Below are 25,864 nucleotides of genomic sequence, written 5' to 3'. Positions count from 1 at the left end.
TTGGGTAAAAAAAAAAAAAAAAAAAAAAAAACTTTTAATTTCTGCCTGTGTCTAGGATTGATAAAATGGCTACACTCTCAACAATAAAGTCGGGAAAGTAACATTATTTATGGAGTCCATTAAAGAACTTTATACGATGTGCGTCATCTTTCTCTCTCGTTTTGTTTTGTTTTTCTCCACTGTTGGTTTGAAGTCGCCCCCTTCTCCATTAGTCAGAGTGATAATGGACTTTTCCTGTGTACAGGCCTCCAGGGCCTGGCTGCTGGCACCACAAATGTCCATTGGGAAAAGAGCTTTTAATGATGTGCATTTGGCCTTCTTTGCCTTTAAATAACTGCACTTTTAAAGCCACGTTCATGAATTTTTGTATGAGTAGTTATCCAAAGAGCAACAATAACGAGAAAGGTACGAATGGGAAACCTAGCCAGCAACAAACACATGTCTCTGCTTTCATCTATCTGCTGTTTACACCAGCTAGAGGCTTTTCATACTATTATGTGGTCGGTGTGTTCATCTTTATCATGGTTTATTTTGCTTCCTCTGCTACAGGTCGCAGGCAGCCCACATGGCACACAGATTTTATTTTAAAGGTTTGCCCACACACTTTGCTCTTATAACCAACCAGGCATTTGATGATTACAGCACTGCGACAGTGCAAACTACTAATTAAATCTTAATCAATATGCTGTCCCAAGTCTTTTGAATGGACAAAATGAATTGAGGATTAGTGACAATGCAGATTCTAGGGTGGTTTTGTGTCATTTTTGGTTTAAGCTGGTAGCGGCGCCAAGTTGCACGCTACAGATTGTGGCTTTACTACATTTGCCTTGGCCCTCTGTATCCCTGAATGGCTTCGCTTTAATGGCCTAAACAGACGAGAGTCGTTGGATAAACAAGAGTTTAGCAGAGGAGTGGCTGGGTCGGGACAGACGAGGGGTGGGGTGGAAATGGCAGCTTTTTGTGGTGATTCTAGGTCCATATGTCAGCAATTTGAGGGCATTGTGTACCTTGGCCTAAAACAGAGGCTTCATGATCGATGGAGGGGTGAAAATCTCCCAAGTCCTTGGCGCAGAACACATGCAAGCACAAGGAAATTGCTTTCAGCTGATAGCTTCATTTTGGTTGACATTTATCAAGTGAATTACCCCTGTTCCTTTCAAATGTTTACTACTACTAGTACCGCCTTTTTTTTTTGTGTGTGTGTGTGTGTGTGTGTGTGTGTGTGTGTGTGTGTGTGTGTGTGTGTGTGTGTGTGTGTGTGTGTGTGTGTGTGTGTGTGTGTGTGTGTGTGTGTGTGTGTGTGTGTGTGTGCGTGTGCGTGTGTGAGAGCAATTGAGGTCTGTCTTTGTGTAAGTATTGGTGTGTCCTTTTGGTGGTTCCTCACAAAAATATATAAATTAGTTTGGTACACATTTGAATTCATAGTCCAACTGATAGATAACCAGTTACACATTTTGGACTTACTGCTTTTACTTACAACTCTTAAAGCTGTATTTTTACTAAAAAAACAGCAATGTCTGATTCTTGCATGACAAAAAAATGCAAATTGGATGTTCAAAACAGAATTTCAGGACACTAGGAAACATTACATTTAAATCCATTTATCTCAAGAGGTAAAACATAACTTTTGCTAATAAAGGGGGCAAATGGGGACATGTATGGGATGTCTGTTTATATAATGGTAAATGCTAAAATATAATGTAAAAGTAGCACAAGTAGGGAAGAGTCGTAAATCAACAAATTGACTCAGTAATTTCAGTTATTCAGCAATATCTAAGTTACGTTTTAGTAACTTAGATATTGTAGTCAACCTGAGCCACTGGTCATACCACACCGAGTGAGGCTGAATTGATCAACGGTTTGTTTTGAGATAGTTTTCATTTGTAAGAGGAAAAATACATTCAACTTTCAAAAGTTGTGCAGCCTCACTTTAAATTAGCAAAATGGTAATTTTTGAAGTTATGTTTGTTGCGGAGTGCTTATTAAATCCAAATTAATCCTTTTACTGTTTTCAGAATGCCCAAATATCAAATACAGCCCCAAGTGTATACTATTAAAATTCTTATTAGGAAAAGAAATCTAAGTCCTGTAACTGTTCCTCTTTATTACAGTCTCTCCATCCTCTCTTACTTCATTCTTCCCCTCTTAGCATTCTTCTTCTCAATTTCTTTTCTTTTCATGAAGATTCTTTTATTGCATTATTGATATCTTTTGAGAGAAGATCAATAACATGGTCTAATATACTAGTGTCCCAACACAACCTACATAATATTGTATAGCCACTGCGTGTGTGAAAAATAGTCTTCTGTCTTCCCTTTGTGCCGCCTGTGATTACACTCTGAGTATCAGTATGCTCCTGCAGCAGCTGAACCACTGAGGAGCCGACCACTTTGGTGTAGACAGAATTGGACAAATCCCACACATACACACCTCTTATTCTCTCTCTCTCTCTCTCTCTCTCTCTCTCTCTCTCTCTCTCTCTCTCTCTCTCTCTCTCTCTCTCTCTCTCTCTCTCTCTCGCTCTTCCCCTCATCACCTCTGGAGTGTAAGGGTTTCAAAGTGTGTGAAGCCACCCTGAAGATGTCATCAAGGATCCAATCAGCATGTGAATACAAAATGCACTCTACCCTTTCAATGTGATGATCTGATGATAGGAGGTGGGGGGGACACACACCAAGAGAGAGCCTGTCTGGAACAAAAATCTCTGCATATGCAAATTGAAGATTTTTTTATAATGGATTAGATGTTCATAAGAGTATATCTGACCCTTTCAGGGATGTAGTAACTGGCTTGCAGAAAAGAATGTGTGCAGATTAGCCTATTCATATTTATAGATGTGTGCCATGAGGCCTTGTTGTGCCTGGTGTAATGCAGACCATGTTTAGTCCTAATCCAGGTGGGTGCTCTTACTGCCTCTAACAGGGAAATGGCCGGCCATTTTAGGAGGAAGCTGGATATCCTAATAATCAGGTGAACTAATACCGAGCGGTGAGAGTGTTTCCTTCCGGAGCTCTTGGCATGTCAGTCATTCACAGAATTGCTCCTGTCTGGTCTGCGAGCCATTTTAAGTCAATGGAGTTTAAACGTGCATTTAGAGAGGACCACACGGGTCCCTTTGGACAGCCTCTATACCCAAGAAGAGGCTCCCCGACCATCGTAGTGAACAACCAGACGCTTCAGCACACACCTCCTGCTTCTCAAATCTGAACAAAGCGTTCCTCAGTTTAAAGTGGTTAAACTGTCATTTCAAATCGTCTGGACATCGTGATTACCGGCATGGGAGGAATTATATATTTAGCTTTATGTCCGTCGCCATTTCCTCCCCCCGCCCTGATCTGAAGTGACTAGCCAGTAGTGCCCTCGATATTACTATCTCTGAGGAGTTTAAACCTTCCCCCAGGAGACGTGTAGTGTAATCAAGGGCTGCCAGCAGGAGAGAGGTGGGGGGGGGGAGGATTAAAGGTGTGGGGTGGGTGGCGGTGGAGCCCTATAGTGATGGGATGGTGGAGGTAATGACAATGGACCCAATTTACAATTTAAGTACTCAGCCAATTCTTTTTAAAGAAATAACGACAAAAACAAAAAAATAGTATAAATCTGTCTGGCATGACCTGCTGTTTATTATAATATATAAACGTTTTTACTTAGACTTTTGTCTATATATCTGGACATTTTTTTTAGAAGATATATATATATATATTTTTTTTTTGCACATTTAAATGACTGGATAAACTATAGAAAACACTCGTCTTAGACCAAATACTGGTAGGAAAACGTTTTGTATCTATGCTAGTAAAACAAATTTTAAAAATCTGATATTGCAGAGGCATTATTTCTACTCATTTCCATTGAAAAGTGAGTTCATTGAAACAAGACAGAATTAGACAGATGACTGCACTAGAATAGCAAAAAAAGATACTTGATTCAAGTTAGTAATTTGTACTAGAATATCTACCCACGCTGGCAGATTTTTTTTCCCCACTTGTCTTATGAAAATAAGACTTTCAGGGCTAAAAAATAGACAAAAATGTCTTGTTTGGGTGGAGATTTTTGCAGTGTAATAACCGCTTCGAAAAACTTCTGCTGCCGTTTACTGTAGTGCAGCAAGAGAAAACATATACTGCACCAATAAAGAGGGGTGGAAGCTGTTGGATGTAAGGAAAAGCCTGTGCATATACATAGACACACTATTCTATTACATTTCTTTATTAAGTCTTATTTGAGAAAAAAATGTTTATATATTTCCTTCTCGCCAATTCACTTCTAAACAACATTGTCCCTCTGTAAATCACCAATCTCGTCCAAGATCTCATCCATCCTGAAGAGACTCATTCATCCTCAATAAGGTCACCGCTTGCTCATAAATAAAAGTGACCGTTAGGAAAGCAGATGAACGCAGCCAACGGATTGGACAGGAAGCCAGTTAATCTGCAATCCAATCCGACCCGAGTCTAGTGAAACCTGGCTCAGCTTGGCTGACCGAGGCCTGGGAGGAAGGAAGTGAAGGACTCAGGAAACAGTGTTCAGAGCTTTCACCAGTCATATCCATCACGGTGCACAGTGATGGAAGTGTGTGTGTGTGTGTGTGCGTGCGTGCGTGCGTGCGTGCGTGCGTGTGTGTGTGTGTGTGTTCGTGTCTTTGTGTGTTCGTTCCTGTTTCACCAGTCATATCCATCACAGGGCTCTGTCTGCAGGCCTGGGCAAAAGAGCTGGAGAGTCATTAGAGGGGCTAGGCTGCAGCGCTGCACTTTAACTAAACATCTTTTCCATAAAATAAATGCTTCCAGGTTAGTGTGAGTCCTGGAGAACCCAGGTCGCCTCGCTTTTGCTGCCACTCATCTGATCCCAATTACCAGACAGACTGGGTCAGAGCCAGCAGAGACTATGGGGATGCAGACTGAAGTTATGTGGCATCCTTTTAGCTTACATCAACACATCAACCCATCAACCCACAATGCCCTATCCTCCCTTTCACTGTACAGCACGTACTGCAGTTATGAAAAATTATTTGTACTTTAACAAGTCTATAACCGGTGTGGTTTTTGCATTTATGTTTTTGATTTAAATGGCTTAGTATTAGTGATAATGTGTGCGTTTTAGGGTTATTTTAATGGGCAATAAAGCTGTTGCGAGGATCAGACCTGGGCCTTATTGGAAATGGGAATCTAGCCACAAAGCTACCTTGACATCTACCAAATTGCCAAGTTGCAGTATAGAAATGGAACATTCCCACATTTCACTGCTTTTGCACATATAATTGCACTTACTATCTACTGTATTACAAAAATAGGCAAGGCATACAGTTTATGTATTTGCATGGCACCTTTCAACATGACACTTTGAAGTGCTTTACACATAAACATATATACTACACATCAGGACATGTCTTTTAATGTGATGTGTCGTTTCATGTTAAGTCTTGCCGTGTCACATTATAACATGCCATCATCTTGTCTTCTTCCTGTCTTATCTTTTCATTTCATGACAGTTAACCGCTGTTCAGATGAAAAAGCTATCATATCATCATCATCTATTATTTAATATCATAAAATGTCATGTTATACCACATCCTCGTATATCTTGTCCTTTAATGTCAGTTTATATTTACGATCCTCTACTTTTAACTTCTATTTCCTCCATTGACTGTCTATATTGTTTTATAAAATTAATAAGCATATCCACTCTAGGCGGGTCTGGAACACACACTTTTGAAACTGGAACATATATTTGTAGTTGTAACAGCTTGCTTATTTATTTGGTTTGATGAAGGCATTTATGTACTCCATGCACAATTGTCACATTTTGCATCAGTGTATCATCTTATTGTTACTTGTTGGCTGCATAAAAGCATAAGTTATGCTGGAATCTGACCATAGCGTAGTTGTCTAGTAACATTCTCTGGCGTAAACATTTTACTAAGAATATAGAACACAACGTGTGTATATAAGCCAGCACCCTCCATCCAGCACATTCACTACATTCACTCCAGTAACCTGATCTCAGAAGAGAGGAAGAGTCGATCATGGTGATATATATGTGCTTGTGCATGTGTGTGTGTGTGTTTTCATGTGGACACAGTGTGCATTTACATCCATACATTATTGAATAATTGTTTCCTGATGCTTTCCTCTTCCCTAGAATATTAATTACCAAATGATGAAACCGCCTCTTTGGTCTGGGAGGTTGAAGTTGAAGTAGGAAATGGGGGCCGCGCACGTCGGAGACCGTCCTTTTTGATGAGGTTAACTCTGTGTGTGTGTGTGTGTGTGCTAGAAAGGGGGGTTGCGGTATAGCATCAGCTATGTTTGGGAGTTGAGTTTCAGAGAGAAGCATTTTTCTCAGATTAAATGGATGAGGAGAATATCTTGGACAGCTGGACAAAGCAGTTGTATTTTCGGAACAGAAACACTTTTTATTTTTACTATGCCCCAAAGAAATTGACAATGCAGGAGAAAAAAACATGAAAAGTGTTCCTGTTTTTGTGCTGCTGTTACAGTATTTTGGCCACTCGTGTAAAAGAATTAGAGCATTCGGACATACATACCAACTGAGCCTGTCTGAGAGCTAAGAATTTTGTAAAAAAAAAAAAAAGAAAGAAGGGAAACAATAAAACTGACAAAGACTACAATAAGATAACAAAGCATAGACAGTAACTTAGAAGAATATGTACAAGAGTTACCTCAGAAGAACCTTCTCTTTTTATCAAATGCCACCAAAAATAGCTCTTTGTATGTTTTGTGGCTAAATAATGTTTTTCCTTTGACCCTTTTTCACATTCTTAAATTTCATGGCTTAATCAATTGTCAGTAACCTACAGCTCTCCCACTGAGGCTTCATGTGAAGGAGCATAGCACCCTCTAGTGAAACAAAGTAGACAGGGACTGGAACTACCAGAAACATAGTGCTTTTAGATATTAAATAAGAATAACAACAAAATAAATACTTACTACTCAATAATAATGAATAGGCCTACTCTGTGAACTCAAACTCATGTTTGAATTATAAAAATGATTGAAACTTGAGGAGATGCTTGTCAAACCACCGTTGCATCATAAACCACTTCTCTTTTGTCCATGCCAAACCGTCTTCATTTCCAAAATATCGCAACCCATCTGGTATTTCCAGTCATGCCGATTTCTTACTGTGATCTACAGAACCGAGATATTTTGCCTGAAAAGCCCTAGCTTTTGTGATCATGTTGAAATACCTGAGATCACGGCGCGTTATGTTTATGTGTAATCATTTGTTTTGTCCTGGTTAAGCGGCTGAAGATGTATGGATGAATGGATTGTTATTTGGAATGATGATGTCTTGATTTAAGTCAAAAGAGAAACTTTAATTAAACATACTAGGGCAGTCACTAAGTGTTAACATTACACATTGGAATATTCAAAAAAGACAGAGGATATTTTATGATGACTCTTTTATGCAAATTGTCTGATTTTGAACATTAAAAAGACTGATAAGTCTGTCCAGATTGCCAGTATATTTGATTTTCACCAGTTTGCATGAAGAAACACAAAGACAGACGATTAGTCACTGCTGTGATTGCAGATTACAGGATGTATTCATTAACTTGCTGAGCAAAGCAGAACATCTCAGGATAAAAAAAAATTATGTGAAAGCCATTTCCGCAGTATTAATGGCCAAGTATTAGTTGGACAAAGTCGTCCATAATTAACCAGCAGTCAACAGCTCATGGAGGCTAATCATTCACTTTGGAACAGGATAATGTGTAATTTTGGTGGGTTGTTTTGCTTTAACTGCAATGATTATATTTTTAATTAAGTCAACAGCACAGAGTATAGGCACAATCCTTGTCAAATATGTATGTTTTATTAATAATACAATATATTATGTATGTTGTATATTTAGTTTTATGTGTGTATGATCATTTTATGACCTAAACATTTCCCTTGGTTTCTCTTTACAGGAGAATATTGTTTGTTTACTACCAACCTACAACTAACCAAGTTTTCTAAAGGAAGGAACCCGCTGTTATAATAATAATGTATACTTTATTAATCCCACAAAGGAAAATTACAATTTACACTCTGTTGTCATTACACACATTACAAACAGGCCTGAGTTACACACACATGCTGAATACCTATAAATGCAATAGATGGAGAGATGTCAAAGTTATTGACTTATTATCACCATATAAAGTTCTTGTGGTAAACTTGTTAGCAAAGATTGTCTTATTTACTCATCCAGCAGATATGGGGCATCTTTAGCATTTACTTGGACTTGTGTTTCTGGCGTCACAATGAATGTTATACCAATTTCACTCTTGTTTAATCTCTGTACTTGGGCTGAGTGTGTGAGTTCATATGAAATAAAAACAGCTGCTTGCTGCAACTAGACACAAGGTTGATGACAGCGGATGTGGCTCAGGTGGTAGAGCAGTTGTCTACCAATCGGAAGGTTGGTGGGTCGTTACCTGGCCCTGCATGTCAAAGTGTCGTTGGGCAAGACACTGAACCCCAAATTGCTCCCAATGCTGCGCCATCAGTGTGTAGATGTGTGTTTAATTGTTTATCTGATGAGCAGGTGGCACCTTGCATGGCAGTCTAGGCCACAGTGTTTGAACGTGTGTGTGAATGGTTCCTGTACTATGCGAAAGCGCTTTGAGTAGTCGTTAATACTAGAAAAGCACTATAGCCTATGAATGCAGACCATTTACATCAACCAAAACAATGAGCTCAAATGCTGCAATATAGTGCTGAGAATAACTGCAGAATTGGAGGATGATTATCTCTGGATTCATCACTGGGAGCAAAGGCTTTCACCAATTGATCCAATAGTGTCATAAACGTTTTTAAAAAGCTTTAAGTAACCCAGTTCCAGTCGTTTTTCTGATGTAACCAGATTTCTAACCAAACAACCTCCATGTTGTTACTGTCCTCAGTCCCATACAAGCTATTATATAGCAAAACGTGCACAATAATCAGTGTTGGGATTAACACGTTACAAAAGTAACGAAGTACAGTAATGGATTCCTATTTGCTGTATTAGAATTATTTTTATTTAATTTTTTTTTTATATTTTTTTATATTAAATTATTAGTGAATTGTGCATTACTGCGTCAACGTTAATTCAATTTCTGTAATATTATACCCATTACAATCTCAGTAACGCTAACACATTTAAACGCAACATTGATTGGTGTTTTTCCTTTTTAAGAATTCACCAACACCTCGAAACATTTCTTTACAGGAAAAACAAGCCGTAAGTATTATTTACTGATGCTGTATTCGATGGTTGAGCTGAAGAGACGAATACATTTGCGAGAAAGATATTATTTTGAGGATGTACGAAGCGAGGTGCTGTGCAGTCACGGACACATCTGTCCAACAAGTGACGGTACGTCCGCGCGGACAGCAGCGTGTCCGAGCCACTGACAGATAGAAACATGTCGGGAATTTAATGTTTCGCTTGCTACACCTAAATATCATTACATTTTATCAGCCGTGGAGAGTACGCTATGCCTATATGCCTTCGAATGACGACCAAACACGCTTTTCTTTTACTATGGACGTTTCCTGTTCCATGTGTTGCAGATGTACAAACATCAAAGTGAACAACTTAAGCTTGACGGTGTTGTTTTGCATCTAGCATCTCCATGGACAGCTAGCATCTCACGTTCATCTTTTTTTTGTTTGTCTTTATTGCAAAAATAGGAAACAGAACACAAATGACATACAAAAGTATACAAAATAACATGTAAACGTATGAGGTAAACAGAGTATAACACAATTTTGTCAGGGGAAGCTTAAGGCCATTACAAAGACAAAGAGGACCATATGTTTTACAGTTTTATCTCACGTTCATCTCAAAGCTAGCAAGGATACACAACTGACAACTTCCGTATAAGCTACTTCAAGATAAAAGCACTTCCTGTGACAGTTTGCAGTACTGTAAGACTAAATTACTGTTAAACAAACAAGGCTGTGTACCTTTTCAGATGTAAATCAAGTACTTTAATTAATGTAAATGTTGACTTTTAATAACACTATAATTTTCTTTTGGACTGTTTTAAACTAAACAACATGAATTTCCTATTATGGTGCTTCAACAAACATTTTACAACAATGTTGTACTTCAACACAACTGTAAGGTACTTTTAATTATTTTAATTTTCTCCTAGTTGCCTATTGTACGTTTTAGTTATCTATATTATAGCTTTAGTAACTTTGCATATTCATATTAATTATACAAAACATTATGGAATCCAAGATGTATAAAAGTGGATAAAGAAGAGACTTTAAGATAAGATAATTTGTTTATTAGTCCCCAATGGGGAAATTACTGCACTACACTCTGTGTACACACTTTTTGTTAGTACTCACACACAGGCCTGAAATACACACACATGCTCAGGACCTTTACATGCAGAGATGTCAGAGTGAGTGGGCTGCCAGCTGAACCACGCCCTGAGCGGTCGGGGGGTACGGTGCCTTGCTCAAGGGCACCTGGCAGTGCCCAGGAGGTGAACTGGCATCTCTCCAGCCACCAATCCACGCTCCCAACTTTTTGGGTCCATACGGGGATTTGAACCAGTGACCCTCCGGTTCCCAACCCATCTCCCTATGGACTGAGCTACTGCCACCCCAATTGATCCTGTGGGTCGGATTACGGACTGTATAACATTTCCTGAATCCATTCTGTCCGCTCATGAACCAGCATGGCATCCTAGTCTTTTATCTGCAACATACGTCAACCACCATAAATATCCATTCCACCTCAGTAAGACTTACGTTGTTAGTCTTTCTCAATTTATATGGCAATTTAACCCTAATACAGAAATATTTTGGAAGAATGGGAGAAAGGAAATAACATGCAGATGAATGCTGACTGCACTGGGAAAACACTCAATTTGGCATTCAGTAAAGCTTCCTCTAAACCCACTTGAACGTTTATGTTGCAGTTTCAATACAATAAGCGTGGGAGAAAATGAGTCAAACATGCATAATACCGGAGGATAACATGTTGACTGAAGGAAAATCTGAATTACTCAGAATTTGGTACGATAAGATGCTCCAATTACTGGCGAAGAGATAACACACAGAAATAATAAAAATAAAAAAATCATATGTTACGGGAATCAGCTAGCTCTCTTGCCAGTAATACTTATATAGTCACTTCCCTTTTTACTAATAGCACATAGAAGCTATTTGTGCCTTGCATGCAGTCCAGCAAATGACCCTAATAATGATCTTTCTTTTTCTCCTGGACTGACACAGAACAGAAACTGAAACAACTGCAATCATTAATTAAGTGTTTGAACTATCCGATCTGATGGAAACAGAGAGTTTGATGGTGAAGCTAAAATCACTTTAAGGAGATTCAAATAACGTAAACAAAGCTAACGTGAATTACCGATTACACTGTTGAGTTGCTCCATCCTTACTGTAGGGGATGGGTTAAATAATGTACCTTGATTTAAAAAAAAAAAGTAAAAAGAATTATTACATGTTATAATTTTACTCAAAATGATAATCAGGGCTGTCATGTAATGGATATAAAAGTGGAATTTATTTGCATGTCTTACATATAAAATGCTCATATTTTGCTCCTCTTGAGGTTCATAATTGTATTTAGAGGTTCTACCAGAATAGGTTTATAGCCTTCATTTTGAAAAACACCATATTTTTGTTGCACTGCACATTGCTGCAGCTCCTCTTCTTACCCTGTGTGCCGAGCTCTCCGTTTTAGCTACAGAGTGAAGCATCACACTTCTGTTCCATCTTTGTTGGGAGTTGCACATGCTCAGTACGTAAACACTGGTGGCCAGTCAGAAACAGTTTGAGGTTTGCCATGGTAACACATTTGCGAGCATTAAAACGTGTGTTACAAAGTAACGCACGTTTGTCACACAAGTAAAGGCTGGACTACAATTGATCTGTTTGGAGCAATCTGTGAACAGTGTTTTCTGTTGAAGATGGTAAGTCCCTTTGAGGTGGACTTTGTGCTTTTCACTTTGTAAACCTATAACATGCAAAAAAGACATATAACACAATAAAGGAATGGGAAAAGCCAAAAAGCATAATATGAGCACTTTAATTTCAACAACTTGCAGCATATTTGGGTTTATAATAAAATCCAACCTCACAGTCTGTGTAAAAACATAAGTTTTAATGTCTGTCTTTGTTGGTCAAAAATGTTCTCATTATGTCATACTTTGTGTTTGGAGGTGCAGCACCCCTTCTGTTCCAACTGTGTCTTTGAGTGTGGGGCAGTGTCCGGGGCAGGCCATGAGCAGCACCCTGCACCCTCTTTTTTCCAGTAGAAACTTCCTCAAGGACTTATCAAAAAAGTCCTTCCCTTCTCTGTACCCATCCAACAACAGCAGTGCCTCACTGGACCTGGTTAAAATAGCTCTCAGCTCATCCCCTGATATCTGTTCCGTGAGAGAAAGCTGAATCAGTATTTCCTGAAACAAGTCACCCTTCACTTTGCTGCAGTCAACATATAAGAAAAGTCTAAGAGTGCTGAGATCGAGGAGGTTAGAGAGGGCATGTGTGTGCATCTTAGTCCAAGAAGAGACCAGGATGTGGGCTACGGTTGTCTTCCCGCTTCCTGAAGGTCCCTCAAGAAAAAGAGTCTCTCCAGCTTCTGGGAGTAAAGCTTGAAGATTCACAGGCTGGTCCTTACTAAAAAGAAAAAAGAATTGGGATTGTAAGCTAGACAGGCCCGTACAAATATTATATATATATATATTATATATATATATATATTTAAAAATATATTCAACAACAACATTTTACAAAAATTACTTAATTCAATGGAATCGCTTCTATCTGGCTATTTGCTTGCAGTGGTAAAGAAAATCTGCCAAAATTGTTCACGTTTGATTCGAAAATTGACACCATTGGTCATAAAGCCATCTGGGCAATCCAAAATGGAGGAAGCTATCGTAATTAGGCGTGTTGCATCATCCAATTTAATTTAACCCTGCTCTGAGTAGAAACTGCTCAACAACAGAGGAATGGTTTGCAGACTGTAATGAGACAGGAGATAGCACAAATATGTATCTGCACAAAGACAAAGAGAAACAAAGAAAAGAGCTATGACTTTGGTGTTACTGGAATTGAGATTATACAGGTCTGGCATTCTGATCAATGTGGAAATTTGTGTTTGTGACTCACTTGTTTTGGAGCTTGTAAGGCAGCTCCTCCACACAGAAAGCGTCACAGTGGCGTCTCACCTCTGTGCTGAGGGAGGTATCGGAATAATAGGCTTTCAGAAACGCCCCCAGATGTTCCTCCATGCTACCTGCAGACAACAAGACAGATCGGATCATATAGAAAGCAAAAAAGAAATCCTTTAGATGTTTTTGTTCTGTAATGCACAGGAAAATTCCTCTATGATAATACAAACGCAGTACAGTATTTTACAGTAAAGGGCATTTTTAAATTGATGTAGACCACAGATTTCGGAAAGAAGTCTAACTGAATTTGTCTTTTTTGAGAGGCTTGCTCAAAACATTGAATTTGTGGGTGTCTTAAGATCAGTGTTAAACATCTAAGGGCGTCCAACAAAAGACAACAGGTTTTTTAGTCAGTGCCACTGCAAATTATGTATGATAATGTTTAGTGAGTCGATTTGTCGATTGACAGAAAATTACTTTTTTAAGCAGCTATGTAAATCATGATGATTTTCTGCTTTTCTGTATCTTATGTGGTGGTAGACTGAATATCTTTGGGTTTGGTTGGACAACTAAGCCATTTGAAGACATCACCTTGGGTTTTAGGAAATTGTGAATGTAAAAAAACGTTTCTCCACATCAATTGAAAAACATAAATAATGTAAACCATAGTTATTAGAGTCAAAAGGGTCACTTACCTTCATTTAAAATAGTTATCACTTCCTCGTTGTCTTTATTTATTTGTCGACCTGCTGGAAAGGAACAGCCTTGTTAGGTCACCAACATGGAGGAGAGTAACATTCTCAGAAGTACGGAAGCAGTCAGTGTTATTAATGATTGAGTAGTTCAATCATTGCTACAGTGACTGTACAATTACTAGATTAATCGTGGTAGTGCAAATCCAATCACATACACCTCAATGCAATTTTTAATCAGATCGATCTCACGTGTACTTTGTAATGTATAAATTCAAAGAAAGGGGCTCTTTGCACTTCTGGATTTAGGAGAACATGTAAAAAAAAAAAAAAGAGCTTTGACACACTGTTGATTCATATGGTCATTTATTGAATGGCTATATTTCAGTCAAGCCACCTTCATTTCAAATGTACAACTTTAACCATAGGCCTAGTTGAATTACTAAGTGTTATTCATTTGTCACTTGTAAAAAGGCATGCAGTGACTTGAGCTGTTAGCCATTTTTTGGAAATCACAGTTCAAGCTTACTTTCACACTTGCTTGCATGTTTGGTAAGGATTTGGTTAAACCACAATAGTCACTGTCACACTTGAAGACCAGAGAGACCGCTTTTCATTAACAAAAATATACTCAAACCAAATTATTAAACTGAGGCAACATAAGAGCAAATAAACAAACCAGTAACATCCCCGCAAGCTGCCAACATCCTTCTTTTTTCACCTGATGCCCTTTTAACTCAATTGGGCCGTACCACCTACACAGACGATTATAGGGTGAGCTATCCCGACCAAGCAACATTAACACTTACGTTTCTCAAAACATCCTTACAATTGGATAGATCGGGTACAACAAACATCACTATTTATCCATATATGTGCACCCACTACAGTAGGCACCCCAAATATTATAAACATGTCATCCACTACAGACCTATCTCCAGAAAAGACCTCATGAGGCAAACCTGCATCCACTCTCGCTGATTAAGCTGGTGAGCAGCCGAGCTTCCCCCCCTCCCCAAAGATGTGTGTATGTGTGTGTGTGTGTGTGTGTGTGTGTGTGTGTGTAGCTGTTTCAACTCACAGGCAGCAGCAGGAACAGACCTTTGACTGTTGACTAAAAGTTTCCTGGTACTTTTAGTCCTCGAACCTATAGAAAAAAAACAGCCGGTGTTTAATTATTTAGGTTTGGATAGATAGAAGGGTAGAAGTTTGTTGCACTGTATATAAATAGACAGAAATGTATTAAGAAGTTTTTTTTCCACAGGCATCAACGTCGCTTTCTCTATGTTTGACAGGTAATATATTTGAGGTGGTATGGTATTATATAATGTACTGGCTATGAATTTGTTTTACACAATTTGTTTTTTATTTAATAATTGTACATAGGGTTTTTTCTTTTTTAAATACTATGTTTGTCATTTATTTTTGTGCTCTTGTAAGTATTTTACCTACGCACCTGTTATTACGGGTTGATGGTGTGCAAGAACTTTGTAGAAATTGCGAACTGATACTAGCTAAAAATACCATTTGTACGTTTGCACCAGCAGCTGAAGTAAAACGTCTTATCATTTTCACACAGTCATATATACGAAAAAACGTGTAATAAGCCTACTATTGAAATGATGGAGGTATCTGTTTGGGGGATTATACAAACAACAAACGTGCCATACTGAAAAACCACCCACACATTCACAAATAGCCTCAAATTTCCCTGTCACACAACCCAAGACCAACCTGGGTGTTTCCAAACTTGAGATTTATGATTGTGACACTAAAATGCTCTGTCATGCTTACATGAAAACATGCATGACGAGTCACATGACAGTAAACTTTCCTCATGATGGATGGCAAACATCAAGGTGCTAAATGCTGTCACGTTTTAAAACTTCCTCTTTTCAGTGGTGGAACGAATCCATGTGTATCAACATCTGTATGGGAGGCAACATTGTCTCTTCACTTGAAATGACACAGCTGTTTATTGACTTAACAAATTCCTCTAGCCATTCGACAAAGAAAAAAAGTAAACACTGCTAGGCCGCTCTGGGTTTGACACAGAAAGGATACACTTTGGTTGCTGACTAATCCATTTGTCACTACTGTAAGTTGTTTGAGATGAGACTGAATAGGTATATTCTGTTTGGACAAGTTCTATTTGACTCTGTCCAAAGTTATTACAGTACATTGAAATTTGTTTGAAATGGCTTGTAACAGTAACAAATAAACTAGTGGGAATAATTCCAATAAGGAAACAATGAAGACTAAAAAGATACACACACAATGCACAATGGGATTTTCCACTCCTTTTTTTGCAGGTGCAGTTATCATTCCAAAGGGAAATCCTGACCTATATCCTGCACACACTGCCTTCTGGCTACATATTGAATGTCCAAGTCATCAAGACGATTGGCTTATATTTTTTAGTTAATACATTGCACATGTATCTTTTATTGTGAAAAAACAATCCATCTGTCAATAGAACTGCTGCCATTTGTCACTTTAATATTTTACCACAGCTGCATGTGGAATTGTTTTGCATTGTCGTGCTGGTGTGTGCATTATCTCATTTGTCAATATCAATAATATACTTTCTTACACTCCTTTTCTAACACGTAAGTTTGGATTTGTGCTGCAGGCATTTATTCATTGAGTTTTTGTATAGGGTTATCGTTCAAAATAAAATATAAAGCTTAAGCGAAACACAAATTTCCACGCGATGTAGTTATTGGACCTCAGAGTATGATTTGGAATCTACAACTGCATTTCATGTACTGTTGTGTTTGTTGTAAGCTACATGTCCTGATTGATTTTGTTATGTGCTGGATATTACACATGAAGAATTGAGTGACTGGTTACCTTTTTGTTGTCGGTACATCAGCATAACAACGATAATGACAACCATTATCACTCCTATGCTCAATACGATGATGAGAGCATCGTTTTTTACATGAGGAACAGGTATTTCATCTGTGAAAAGAGTAAAGAAAGATAAGTGTTAAAATGTGCCACAAAATCCTAATTCAGGGAGGACAGTGGCAAGTGTTGACAGGTTGTGATTTATACCCACTATGGAAATAACCAAATATACCGAAGACAAACCATTGCAAACTTCCTCTTATTGGTCAAAAAAAAAAAACGGCAAACAAAAAACCGCTACTAAAGTTCCTCATGCTCAATTTTTGATTTGCTCACAGGACACAATCTTGTAATATAACTACTACACGCTGAATGCTTTTTTTAAAGTTTAAACCCAAACACCACCCACCGCTTCGGAGAAAAGCAGCTAACACCTAGTAACTCTGAAAAACTGCTGAAATGCTTATATTTTCCTCTCTGTTGGTAATTACAATTGATGTGGGATGACAGTAGAAATCTCTATCAAAAGGGATTTGTGAACATAACAGGAAACAGCAGTGAACAGTGATAGCTTAGCAAATTATAATGTATTTCCTGTTTTGGATGATAATGTACAAGGCTTCACCTAACTTAATGTTGCAAGCTCAGCTGCTTTTTAATGGGACAGACAAGTTCATATTAGTACAAGTTTTGTTTACTTCATAGAAAAGAGGTTAAAGTTGTTGCCATTAGAGGACATAGAAAATCTAAATAGTGAGGGACACAGTCAGTGGAAGAAGTGCTCATCAAAATGTAGAACCAAAAGTAAAAACACTGATAATAAATATGCATCAGAGCCTATATCAGAATATTGTTTATTACATCATCGGATTATAAACAGTGATCAATTATGTGTAAGCGTCACTTTAATGTGTGTTTAAGCTGGCAGCTGAAAATTGATACAGCACAGTAGTAGTTTAAAGTGGTAAAAATACAGTACTTGATTAAATGTACTTAGTTACAATCCACCACTAGAAAAAAGTCATACTTCTTTTCTGTTCTGCTTGCATCTCATTTGATTATTTTATCTTTATTTTGGGCAGCAGACAAGAGCTGACAAGAAATGAGAAGGGATGACAGGGAATAAAGTTTACTGGCCAGACTTGACCTGGGGATGTCGCAATCAAATGGCCATCATATACAAATCCCTGTCTGGTTGCATGTTCTCTTTGGGAAATATTTTAAGTAAAAAGCCTCAAAGGAAATAAAACTGTACCTGGAATATGAAATGTTGCAGAGTAGACATCATTTGCAAAGATGCACGTGTAGTTGTTTTTGTCTGATGAGCTGACACGTATCTCGCTGGTGACTTTAAAAAGCTGGTCTGGTGTTAAGATCGCTGTGGTATTTGAACTGAGTTTCCGCTGGTGTCCATCCTGCCACATAACAGAAGACCTGGGGTATCCCTTTGACTGGCAGGTTAGCAGCACATCATCCCCTTCTGCAGCCTTCCGAATGTGTTTAGTCACATTTTCATACGGTGCTAGGGGGAGAGTTAGAAATTAAGAATAAATAATCATCATGTTTAGGCTGTTGCTCCAAAAAAGGTTGTTCCCACAATCATGTTCGGGCCTCTTTACTCTGCTCTGCTGTCCTACGCAACACAAAATATAACATGTATAATATTTATATTATATTTATTTATAATATAAATATTTGAGAAATACATTTTACTTATTTACTTACTTTAGCATTGCATCACTATCATTTAATCATATTATTAGGATCAAGAGATCTTGCATGATAAAGGAAAGATCTTAAGGGAAGTTTAAATGAGCCAAAAGCATTTTTGACCAAATTGAGTAATATTGGTTATGTACTGGCTTAGTTTCATTTTTACTGTGAGTTATTCTGTGACTGCCCAGAAATGGCCACATGCTATTGTGAATGAGCAAGACCCTTCCAGGAACAAAGTTCCTTGAGTCTTCACCTAAAAACCTAAAAAGTTACACTGTCACAAACTCTATACTTACCTACAACGGACAAAGTTATCTTTTTATAATCAGCTCCGTCTTCTGTCTGCACCAAACACTGGTAGGTCCCAGAGTCATTGATCCTGAGCCCGGAGACCTGTGAAGTGACAAAAGAAGAAAGCAGATTCCTTACATGGTCATGTTACACATTATGCCCTCATGAACTAGAGGTTTAAATGGACACAAATCTGTTGCATAATTACTTTTCATCTACCTCTGATACAAGGTATTATCTAATTTTCATCATTATCTTCTAATACAAGGCCTTAGCACATCTCTTGGTCCACATATTGTTCAGCTTTTTTCCTTTTTGAAAGTGGTTATTTAGTAACTAATACAACACCGCAAACACATAATAATGGGAAGAGAAATAGGATTTTTACAAGCGAGAAATTATACGCCATCCCATGCCCCGCTGGGGAATTTGACACTCAGTTATTCCCGATGAGATACAACCGATAGGATGAAAATCGGATGACACAAGTTTACCACATCCCTTAGAGGAAATATGACCGTATTTATCGCCTGCCCTACAAATTCTATGTAAATCTGAACACATCACTGCCAGTATTGACCTGTAACTTGGCCCAGCCTTTCTGTAGCTCCTCAGTGAGAAGCCTTACTCTGCCCCGATAGTCTGAATCCTGGGACGCCAAGTTCTCCTTCCAGTTATCCATACGATACACATCCCGAACAAAAATGGGGGTCATCGAGTGCCAGGTCACCTTCAGGTCAGCATGAGAATTTGATAGTTTAGGCTGAAACCTGCAGCCCATCACAACATCTCCTCCAAACTTTGAGACGTATGTGGTTTGCTCTGCCTCAACAGTGAACAGCACTGCAGGGAAATAATACAAAGTAATGTCAATTTTCTAAACAGCCCTGAAGCAATATGCAACATCAAATCAAGCGTATTAGATGGTTTTACTTTTTTTTCATAAAATGGCTTGTGTGTCAAATATAATTATAAATGTTTAATGTAAATGCAAGTTCTTTCCTTTTATTTATTCTTTAATGTTTCCACAGCTGTAAACGCTATACTTAACACCAAAAAGAAAGATTAGTTATTACACACCTGAGAGAGATGGCTGAAGCATGATTTGCAAAACTACAAGTAGGGCCCAGTCCATTGAGACCTAACGGGAAACAGAAGGGAGTGTACAGATGTGACAGATGTTGAAATCATTTGGCCATGTTGGTCAGAAACATGAGTCATTTTACTGGAAAAAGCCAGATGTGAATTCTAAAGCCAAAAGTAGTATGATCTTGTGAACTTCTGTACTCTGCAAAACAATTAAATAACTCTGAGAAAAAACACACATCACATGTTTGTGAGTCAAACATTATTATTCCTAATCTCAGCATGACTCAGCTCTTCAAAGAAATTTACTTCCTCATTGGTTAAATTGTAATAAAGAAACAAAATTAGCAATTAACGGTTGACTTTTGAGCTGTGTCAACAGACAACTCAGCAGTTTTACCCTTTCTAGTGGCGATTTGTACTCAGATTGAACAAATCAAACTCAAAGTCAAACAGCCACGGAGGCAACGGATGTGTAGATCTTACGCAGAGATAGAAACGTGCATTGTCCAGACAGAGATAGCCTTTTGTGAGGTTTATTTATCCAGTTCTCGGCAAACAAGCATTTACAGCAAAGGAACAACGTCTCTTTAGGCTTTGGTAACCTCCTACACACCTGATCCCCCTATACGTAGACTTCCCCTGTGGATAAGGCTGCATGGTACTTTCAAAACAAATGCACTAGCAGATACTAAATATCCATAATCCATAAATAATCCATAAATAACCAAAAGAAAAATAATAATGATATAAACAAGTGTATATGTATATGTATGATTCAAGCAAAACAAACAACTATTAAATATAACAAAACAATGAATAGCTCCAATAACATGTATAAACACATTTTATCTGGAAATGTTAGCAAATCATGCTTCAGTGGAAAGGATTTAGTTAGTATCTAAGGTATCTATATGAATCCATGTGAAATGGAAATGACACATGAATGCCTTTGAATGTGTGAGCTGTCAAGCCCTGGCAACTGTTTGGTTCACAATAGACATAGTTGAAAAAAAATCAGGTGCTTATTTAGTGAAATACAAAGTAGGTACAATTAAAGTTATTACAATAACCTGTGGTAAACATATTTACTATAATTAAGATAACTGAATTTGTCTTCAGGCTACAGAGCTAAATTTAAACCCTTATATACAAATAAATATTTGTATTTATATAATAAATGTACAAATGATACATAGATATATAGTAATAATAATAATAATAATAATATTAATCATCATCATTATCATCATTATCATTATTATTATTATTATTATTATTATTATTATTATTATTATTATTATTAGCCCACTCTTACCTGCAGGTCATGTAACAGCTAGTTGTATTGTCATCTGGTGTTTCCCTCTTCCTGCCACTGCTGATCTGAAGTCTCTCTGCATTATGCTGCTGTATTAAGGACGTCCTTTTCATCATGTGGAAAAATCCCTTCACACACTCACACACACACACACACACACACACACACACACACACACACACACACACACACACACACACACACACACACACACAACTAAGTAAAAACACACTAAACATTACATCCCAAATATAAAGGAAAGTGTTAACAACATTGCGACAGATTGGACAGAGACCGACAAGGAAGTATCCTGTTCTGTAGGCCTAGTAAACCACTGCTTACTGGAAGTAGTAAGAACACATTGACTGATAAACATTTCGGGTTTGCATTGATTAGTGTCTGCTTGCTGTAAGTAAACAGCGGAAATCTTATCTTAATAATATTGTTATAACCCGAAAAGTCATAAAACAGCTGTAACGCTATCAGCACCCCGAAACGTCAATCCTCATTGGCAGAGAGTTTGTCGGCGGCGCGTGCAATTGTACAGAAGAAACAGAAGAAAGTGTAAGCTACGGCCCATTATGCGACGGTATAGAATAAATACGCTTATAATTAAAATTCAAAAATTCAAACTGGTAACTGGTAGCTGTTTTTCCCTCTCTGTTTCTGTCTGTTAGTTTCCTTTCAGGGGTTCCTATGACGTCACGTGACCAGTACCAGTAAATACGGTAAAGAATCAGGAAACTGTTGCTTTGGGAAACCTTCACACAAGTTCTCTCTCAACTGATTAACTGTTTATAGTTCAATAAGAAGTATTGATGTCAGTGGTTTGGGGCTCAGTTTAGCATTTACTTTATTTATTTTTGTTATTTTGGTAAAACAGTGGTATAAAGAAGTATTTAGATCATAGATTAGCTACTTAAGTAAACAGTATCAATGTATTAGTCAACATTCTCGATTATGTATTATGAAAAGTAACATTATGTACATGAAAAGTAGCCTACATTTTTTAACACAATGTAAATACTTACAGTATTAATTTTAACTAAGTAACCCTAAGCCCACTCATTATGCAGCAGAATGCCCCCTATCAGGTTTACTTGATTAAATATTATATTACTGGATTTCTATTACTGATGGTGGATCTGATTGAGGTGGAGCAAATTGTAATTACTTTTGGGCATATGTTTTGTATGTAAATATTGATTCTCCAAAGCAATATAAGTCAGATAAATGTGTTGAGTACAATATTTCTGAAATAGTGGATTAGAAGTATAAAGTAGTAGAATATGGAAATGCTCAAGTAAAGTACAACTTAAAAAATTAAAATTGGACACAGAACTTGATTAAGTGTATCCAACTTAGTTTCTATCAGTGATAATATGAAACTATTACTACCACTTCTTGGCTCCTACCACAATTGGCAACAGCAAGTAAACTGGACTTTTTAAGTCAGTGATAATATGTAAATATGCTGCCAACAACAAAGACATTCATGTTCACACAAGTCAACACAGGTCATTTGGGAAAGATAGAAATTGGAATGTGAGAAATTCAAAACATATCAGAGAGAGAAGTTTAACATACAGTGTCATTTTTATCAGCAAGTTACCAGCCAGGTGAAATTCCCATTCACAACAGGTGGACATGCATCAAATAATTTCACCAGCTACAGTGTGTCTGGCACTGTCCCGTACTGTATGACTGTAGCCTACTAAACCTTTGTGGACTTTCCATCAGTTCACTTACTGGCTCTGTTGTAGGCTACTAGTTCACATGCACAACTTTATTTTTGGTAAAATGGGAATACCTGAGATTTGTTATTGTAAAGCTTTGACTCATCACTGGCCTGGTCTGGCCTACTGTAGGCTCTGTCACCGGTACACCTAGGACAAGGCAATTATTGATGTGCTCCCGTACTGTATGTGTCCTCCCACGCAGAAAGTGCTCTTCTATTTCTCTTTTGAAATGTGAGTTCTCTTTGCTTGTTTTTATTTGATCTCTTTTTGTGCTTTCTGTCTGCAACTGTGTATTTGTATTCATACTGCTGCCTGTCTTGACCAAGTCTTACTTGAAAAAAAGATTCTTATCTCAATGTTAAAGTTAACTATCCTGGTTAAATATAAATAAATAAATAAGTTAAAATACAATAGTGGTGCATGTCTGATCTTATCTATGATTTTGTCACAAAGGAGTTTATTTTTGCCACCGTTTCCAACATTTTGGAAACCCCTTGGTAAATAGGAGTCTTTATGGACTTTTTTAACTCAGATAATTCAAAGGTAAAACAGACCTGCCTTTGCAGGAGAGATACAGATCTCGGGAAAACACAGTTAGTTAATGTGAGGTAGTGCTCAAACATTCCATATACTGCAGAATTTTTGCCTATTGTTGGGGTGTAACCAGGATGTAAAAAAAGAAAGTTTGCATTTCTTTCCTACGGCAATGATTGTGTTACAACTAGAACAAGACATGACTGACAGCATGACTCATTTATATGGAGGTAGAATATAAGGCGACAAGGAAGGAGAAAGTTGGCCAGGATTCTCCAACGCTGTTGTAATGCATTCATGAAAGACGATATTGGCTGGATTTGGTTCAATGCAGCATGGAGATTTTCACTTTGACTGATCATGGCTGAACCAGACATCTACTATATTTTGTACTTGGCGCTGGAGCATACTGCAACAATTACATAAAAGTAAGCCTTCTAACGAGGGAAAACTTTTTTGATTGGCCCTGTGGTCAAATTTTCACGTAACCCTGGGGCTGGTTGTAATCCAGCCTTTGAATTATGCATTTTTCAGATGTAATGCTAAGAAAGTCCTTCTAATTCTAAGACATAGGATTATAGGCTACATTTGATATTAAATGCAAACAAGACAGCAATAGTCAAATAATCAATTATGGACTGAGACCCACAAACACCAACAGAGGGAGCCATTTCTTATTTTATTGAAATGTTGACTGTGGGATGGGACAAGCACTACACCTCTTATTTACAAAATGACTACGTAAACTGTATATTTCCCTACCCATTTGTTGACCTTACTTAGAGCAGCAGCGTGTTAATAATTGGTTTGAATGAATTCCTTTGAATGATCAGTGTACAGTCCATCAGTCAAACTGATCCCAGATCAGTTTGTCCCTGATGGAAAATTGGCATGATATTCCTTTGCTTTATAGTCAGTTTAAAATGACTTATATTGGCGTTGAACTGTCATTATAATGCTCCTAAAATATTAGTTTAGATATTTGAAAAGGATCCCTGTTGTATATGATTGGTGTAACATGCTTTTTGTTTTAATTTGAAAGTTTGACCGGAAGTACGGAGTTTCTTTACAGGGTTAGTAGCTAGACCATAGAACTCGTGCTAGAACTGTGCAATACATTCGTGCTGTGCGTACGTTTTGTTTTCTGAGACATGCGCCCTTGAATATCCATCAGTATTTCTTTGGTGACGAGTACCATTATTGTATTTAGCATAACGTTACTGCCTTCAACGTATAGCGTTACGTTACTAGGTATGTAATGTTGACGTTAAAGTTGTCATTTTAGTTAACTAAGCTAATGTACCACGCAAGGTTAAAACCCGGATTGGGTGAAGCTTGAAAAGCTACTGCATGTGAGGTTAACGTTAGTAGTATTAGCACATATCCTTAGCCAGATCGAACAGGTGAGCCCAAAAGGCACAGAGCACCAAGTCGTTGGTAAACGTTACATTGCTAGTACCTAGCTAGCTAGCAGTAGCAACATTTATTAGACGGTATCGCTAAGTTATTCGACAGAAACAGTGGAATAAGCAAAGCTACAGTGCAGTGAACGTGCAACATGTTCAAGTAAACAGTTTAACGGTGGTTGTACTCTATACAAGTATTTGTGTTCTTATTGTAACGTCTGGTTGCTGCATCTTTAGGTCAACAGTGAGCGCCACCATGGGGTTTCTACTGTCTAAACCCATGGATGCAAACTTTAAAAAGCAGCAAGAATTCATGCTCCACAATTCACGACTGCAGGTGAGTGAAGGTGCACTCACTTACATAGCTAGTGTTAAGACACCATCGTTCAGAAGTTGTAATTTGCTATTCACTCATGTAGCTGCAACCATGTGTTACCTGTGACTGTCGCAGGTGGAACAAGTGAGAGTGATGCTTTACGGCTTGTCTTTGGTCCACCGGCTTGGATTGCATCTCATTTGCATGTTGCTTTGAACAAAAGTGTCTGCCAGCGCACCTACTCTAAATGTTCTACTGTACATGCTCATCAGTGGGCTAACGTTTGTTTATAAAGCTTGGAAAAAAAACGTCAGGGTGATTTATTTGTTTAGTATTATTTGTAATGTATTGTATGTATCTGGTTTCTTTTTCTAAATAATGGTGTCTTGTAAGCCTGTTTGGGCTAGGCACATTGTTTATGCATGACACAATAATAATAATAATCATCATTCAATCAATCATGTACATGTTGTGCCAGTAAGACTTGATTACCCACTGTGCAAAACAAAAAACTGACCCAAGGCCCCAAAAGCCCCAGGTTCACTAGGTGGCAATTTGACATGTTGTAATTTTATTTAAGAATATGGGAATTTTGAACACACTACTAAAGCACAAGATCAGAATATCTGTACTTACTGGACTTAACATTGTGTATATTCCTAAAATGGACATTTTTTAACATAATAAATGCACCATATGAGCAAAATATATGATATCCGATTATGTTATTACATGCCACTTTTAGCATTCTGCTTAAATA

General features: G+C 37.8%; 3 protein-coding genes and 1 long non-coding RNA gene across 7 annotated transcripts in view; 2 read left to right on the top strand and 2 right to left on the bottom strand.

The window, feature by feature from the left end:
- Positions 1–8,273, top strand: part of mrrf (mitochondrial ribosome recycling factor) — a 26,666-nt gene extending 18,393 nt beyond the window's left edge. The window contains exons 8-9 of the transcript XR_004659960.1: positions 7,934–7,998; positions 8,143–8,273. The gene's annotated coding sequence lies outside the window, so the exon portion shown is untranslated. The remainder of the gene's footprint in view (positions 1–7,933; positions 7,999–8,142) is intronic.
- LOC117959549 overlaps positions 4,000–25,864 on the bottom strand; it is a 25,124-nt gene continuing 3,259 nt past the window's right edge. Inside the window, exons 2-3 of the long non-coding RNA XR_004659961.1 lie at positions 5,268–5,270; positions 4,000–4,010 (exon numbers count right to left, since the gene is read on the bottom strand). This is a non-coding gene — a long non-coding RNA (uncharacterized LOC117959549). The remainder of the gene's footprint in view (positions 4,011–5,267; positions 5,271–25,864) is intronic.
- Positions 7,940–21,297, bottom strand: LOC117959540 (butyrophilin subfamily 3 member A2-like). 3 transcript variants are annotated; one of them, XM_034896747.1, is made up of 11 exons: positions 21,110–21,297; positions 19,786–19,846; positions 19,286–19,548; positions 18,711–18,807; positions 17,954–18,220; positions 16,699–16,809; positions 14,927–14,992; positions 13,849–13,902; positions 13,152–13,278; positions 12,131–12,656; positions 7,940–7,951 (listed from the first exon to the last, which is right to left on the bottom strand). In XM_034896747.1, the coding sequence occupies exons 2-10, from the start codon at positions 19,838–19,840 to the stop codon at positions 12,173–12,175; spliced, it is 1,524 nt and encodes a 507-aa protein (XP_034752638.1). In that variant the 5' UTR covers positions 19,841–19,846; positions 21,110–21,297; the 3' UTR covers positions 7,940–7,951; positions 12,131–12,172. The 3 variants fall into 3 exon arrangements, with proteins under 3 accessions (XP_034752638.1, XP_034752639.1, XP_034752640.1); XM_034896748.1 differs by lacking the exon at positions 7,940–7,951 and having other exon boundaries at positions 11,466–12,656; XM_034896749.1 differs by lacking the exon at positions 7,940–7,951 and having other exon boundaries at positions 11,958–12,656; positions 13,849–13,899.
- plgrkt (plasminogen receptor, C-terminal lysine transmembrane protein) overlaps positions 24,444–25,864 on the top strand; it is a 13,409-nt gene continuing 11,988 nt past the window's right edge. The window contains exons 1-2 of one of the 2 annotated variants that reach the window (XM_034896762.1): positions 24,444–24,633; positions 25,026–25,125. In XM_034896762.1, the coding sequence (XP_034752653.1) occupies positions 25,045–25,125 (81 nt within the window). In that variant the 5' untranslated portion in view covers positions 24,444–24,633; positions 25,026–25,044. Of the gene's footprint in view, positions 24,634–24,672; positions 24,786–25,025; positions 25,126–25,864 lie in introns of those variants that run through there. The other variant, XM_034896763.1, reaches the window with a different exon arrangement.

Source organism: Etheostoma cragini, chromosome 16 (genome assembly GCF_013103735.1).
Source record: "Etheostoma cragini isolate CJK2018 chromosome 16, CSU_Ecrag_1.0, whole genome shotgun sequence".
Classification (NCBI taxonomy): domain Eukaryota; kingdom Metazoa; phylum Chordata; class Actinopteri; order Perciformes; family Percidae; genus Etheostoma; species Etheostoma cragini.
Note: the sequence above shows the minus strand (reverse complement) of the source record. Positions and strands in the feature narration are given on the sequence as shown.

Coding starts and splice junctions, on each gene's coding strand:
- LOC117959540 (XM_034896747.1), bottom strand. CDS start 19,840: ATGGACTGGGCCCTACTTGTAGTTTTGCAAATCATGCTTCAGCCATCT. Junction 14,993..16,698: donor GATGTACCGACAACAAAAAG/GTAACCAGTCAC, acceptor TTTTTTCTATAG/GTTCGAGGACTAAAAGTACC. Junction 13,903..14,926: donor GTCTGTTCCTGCTGCTGCCT/GTGAGTTGAAAC, acceptor GTTCCTTTCCAG/CAGGTCGACAAATAAATAAA.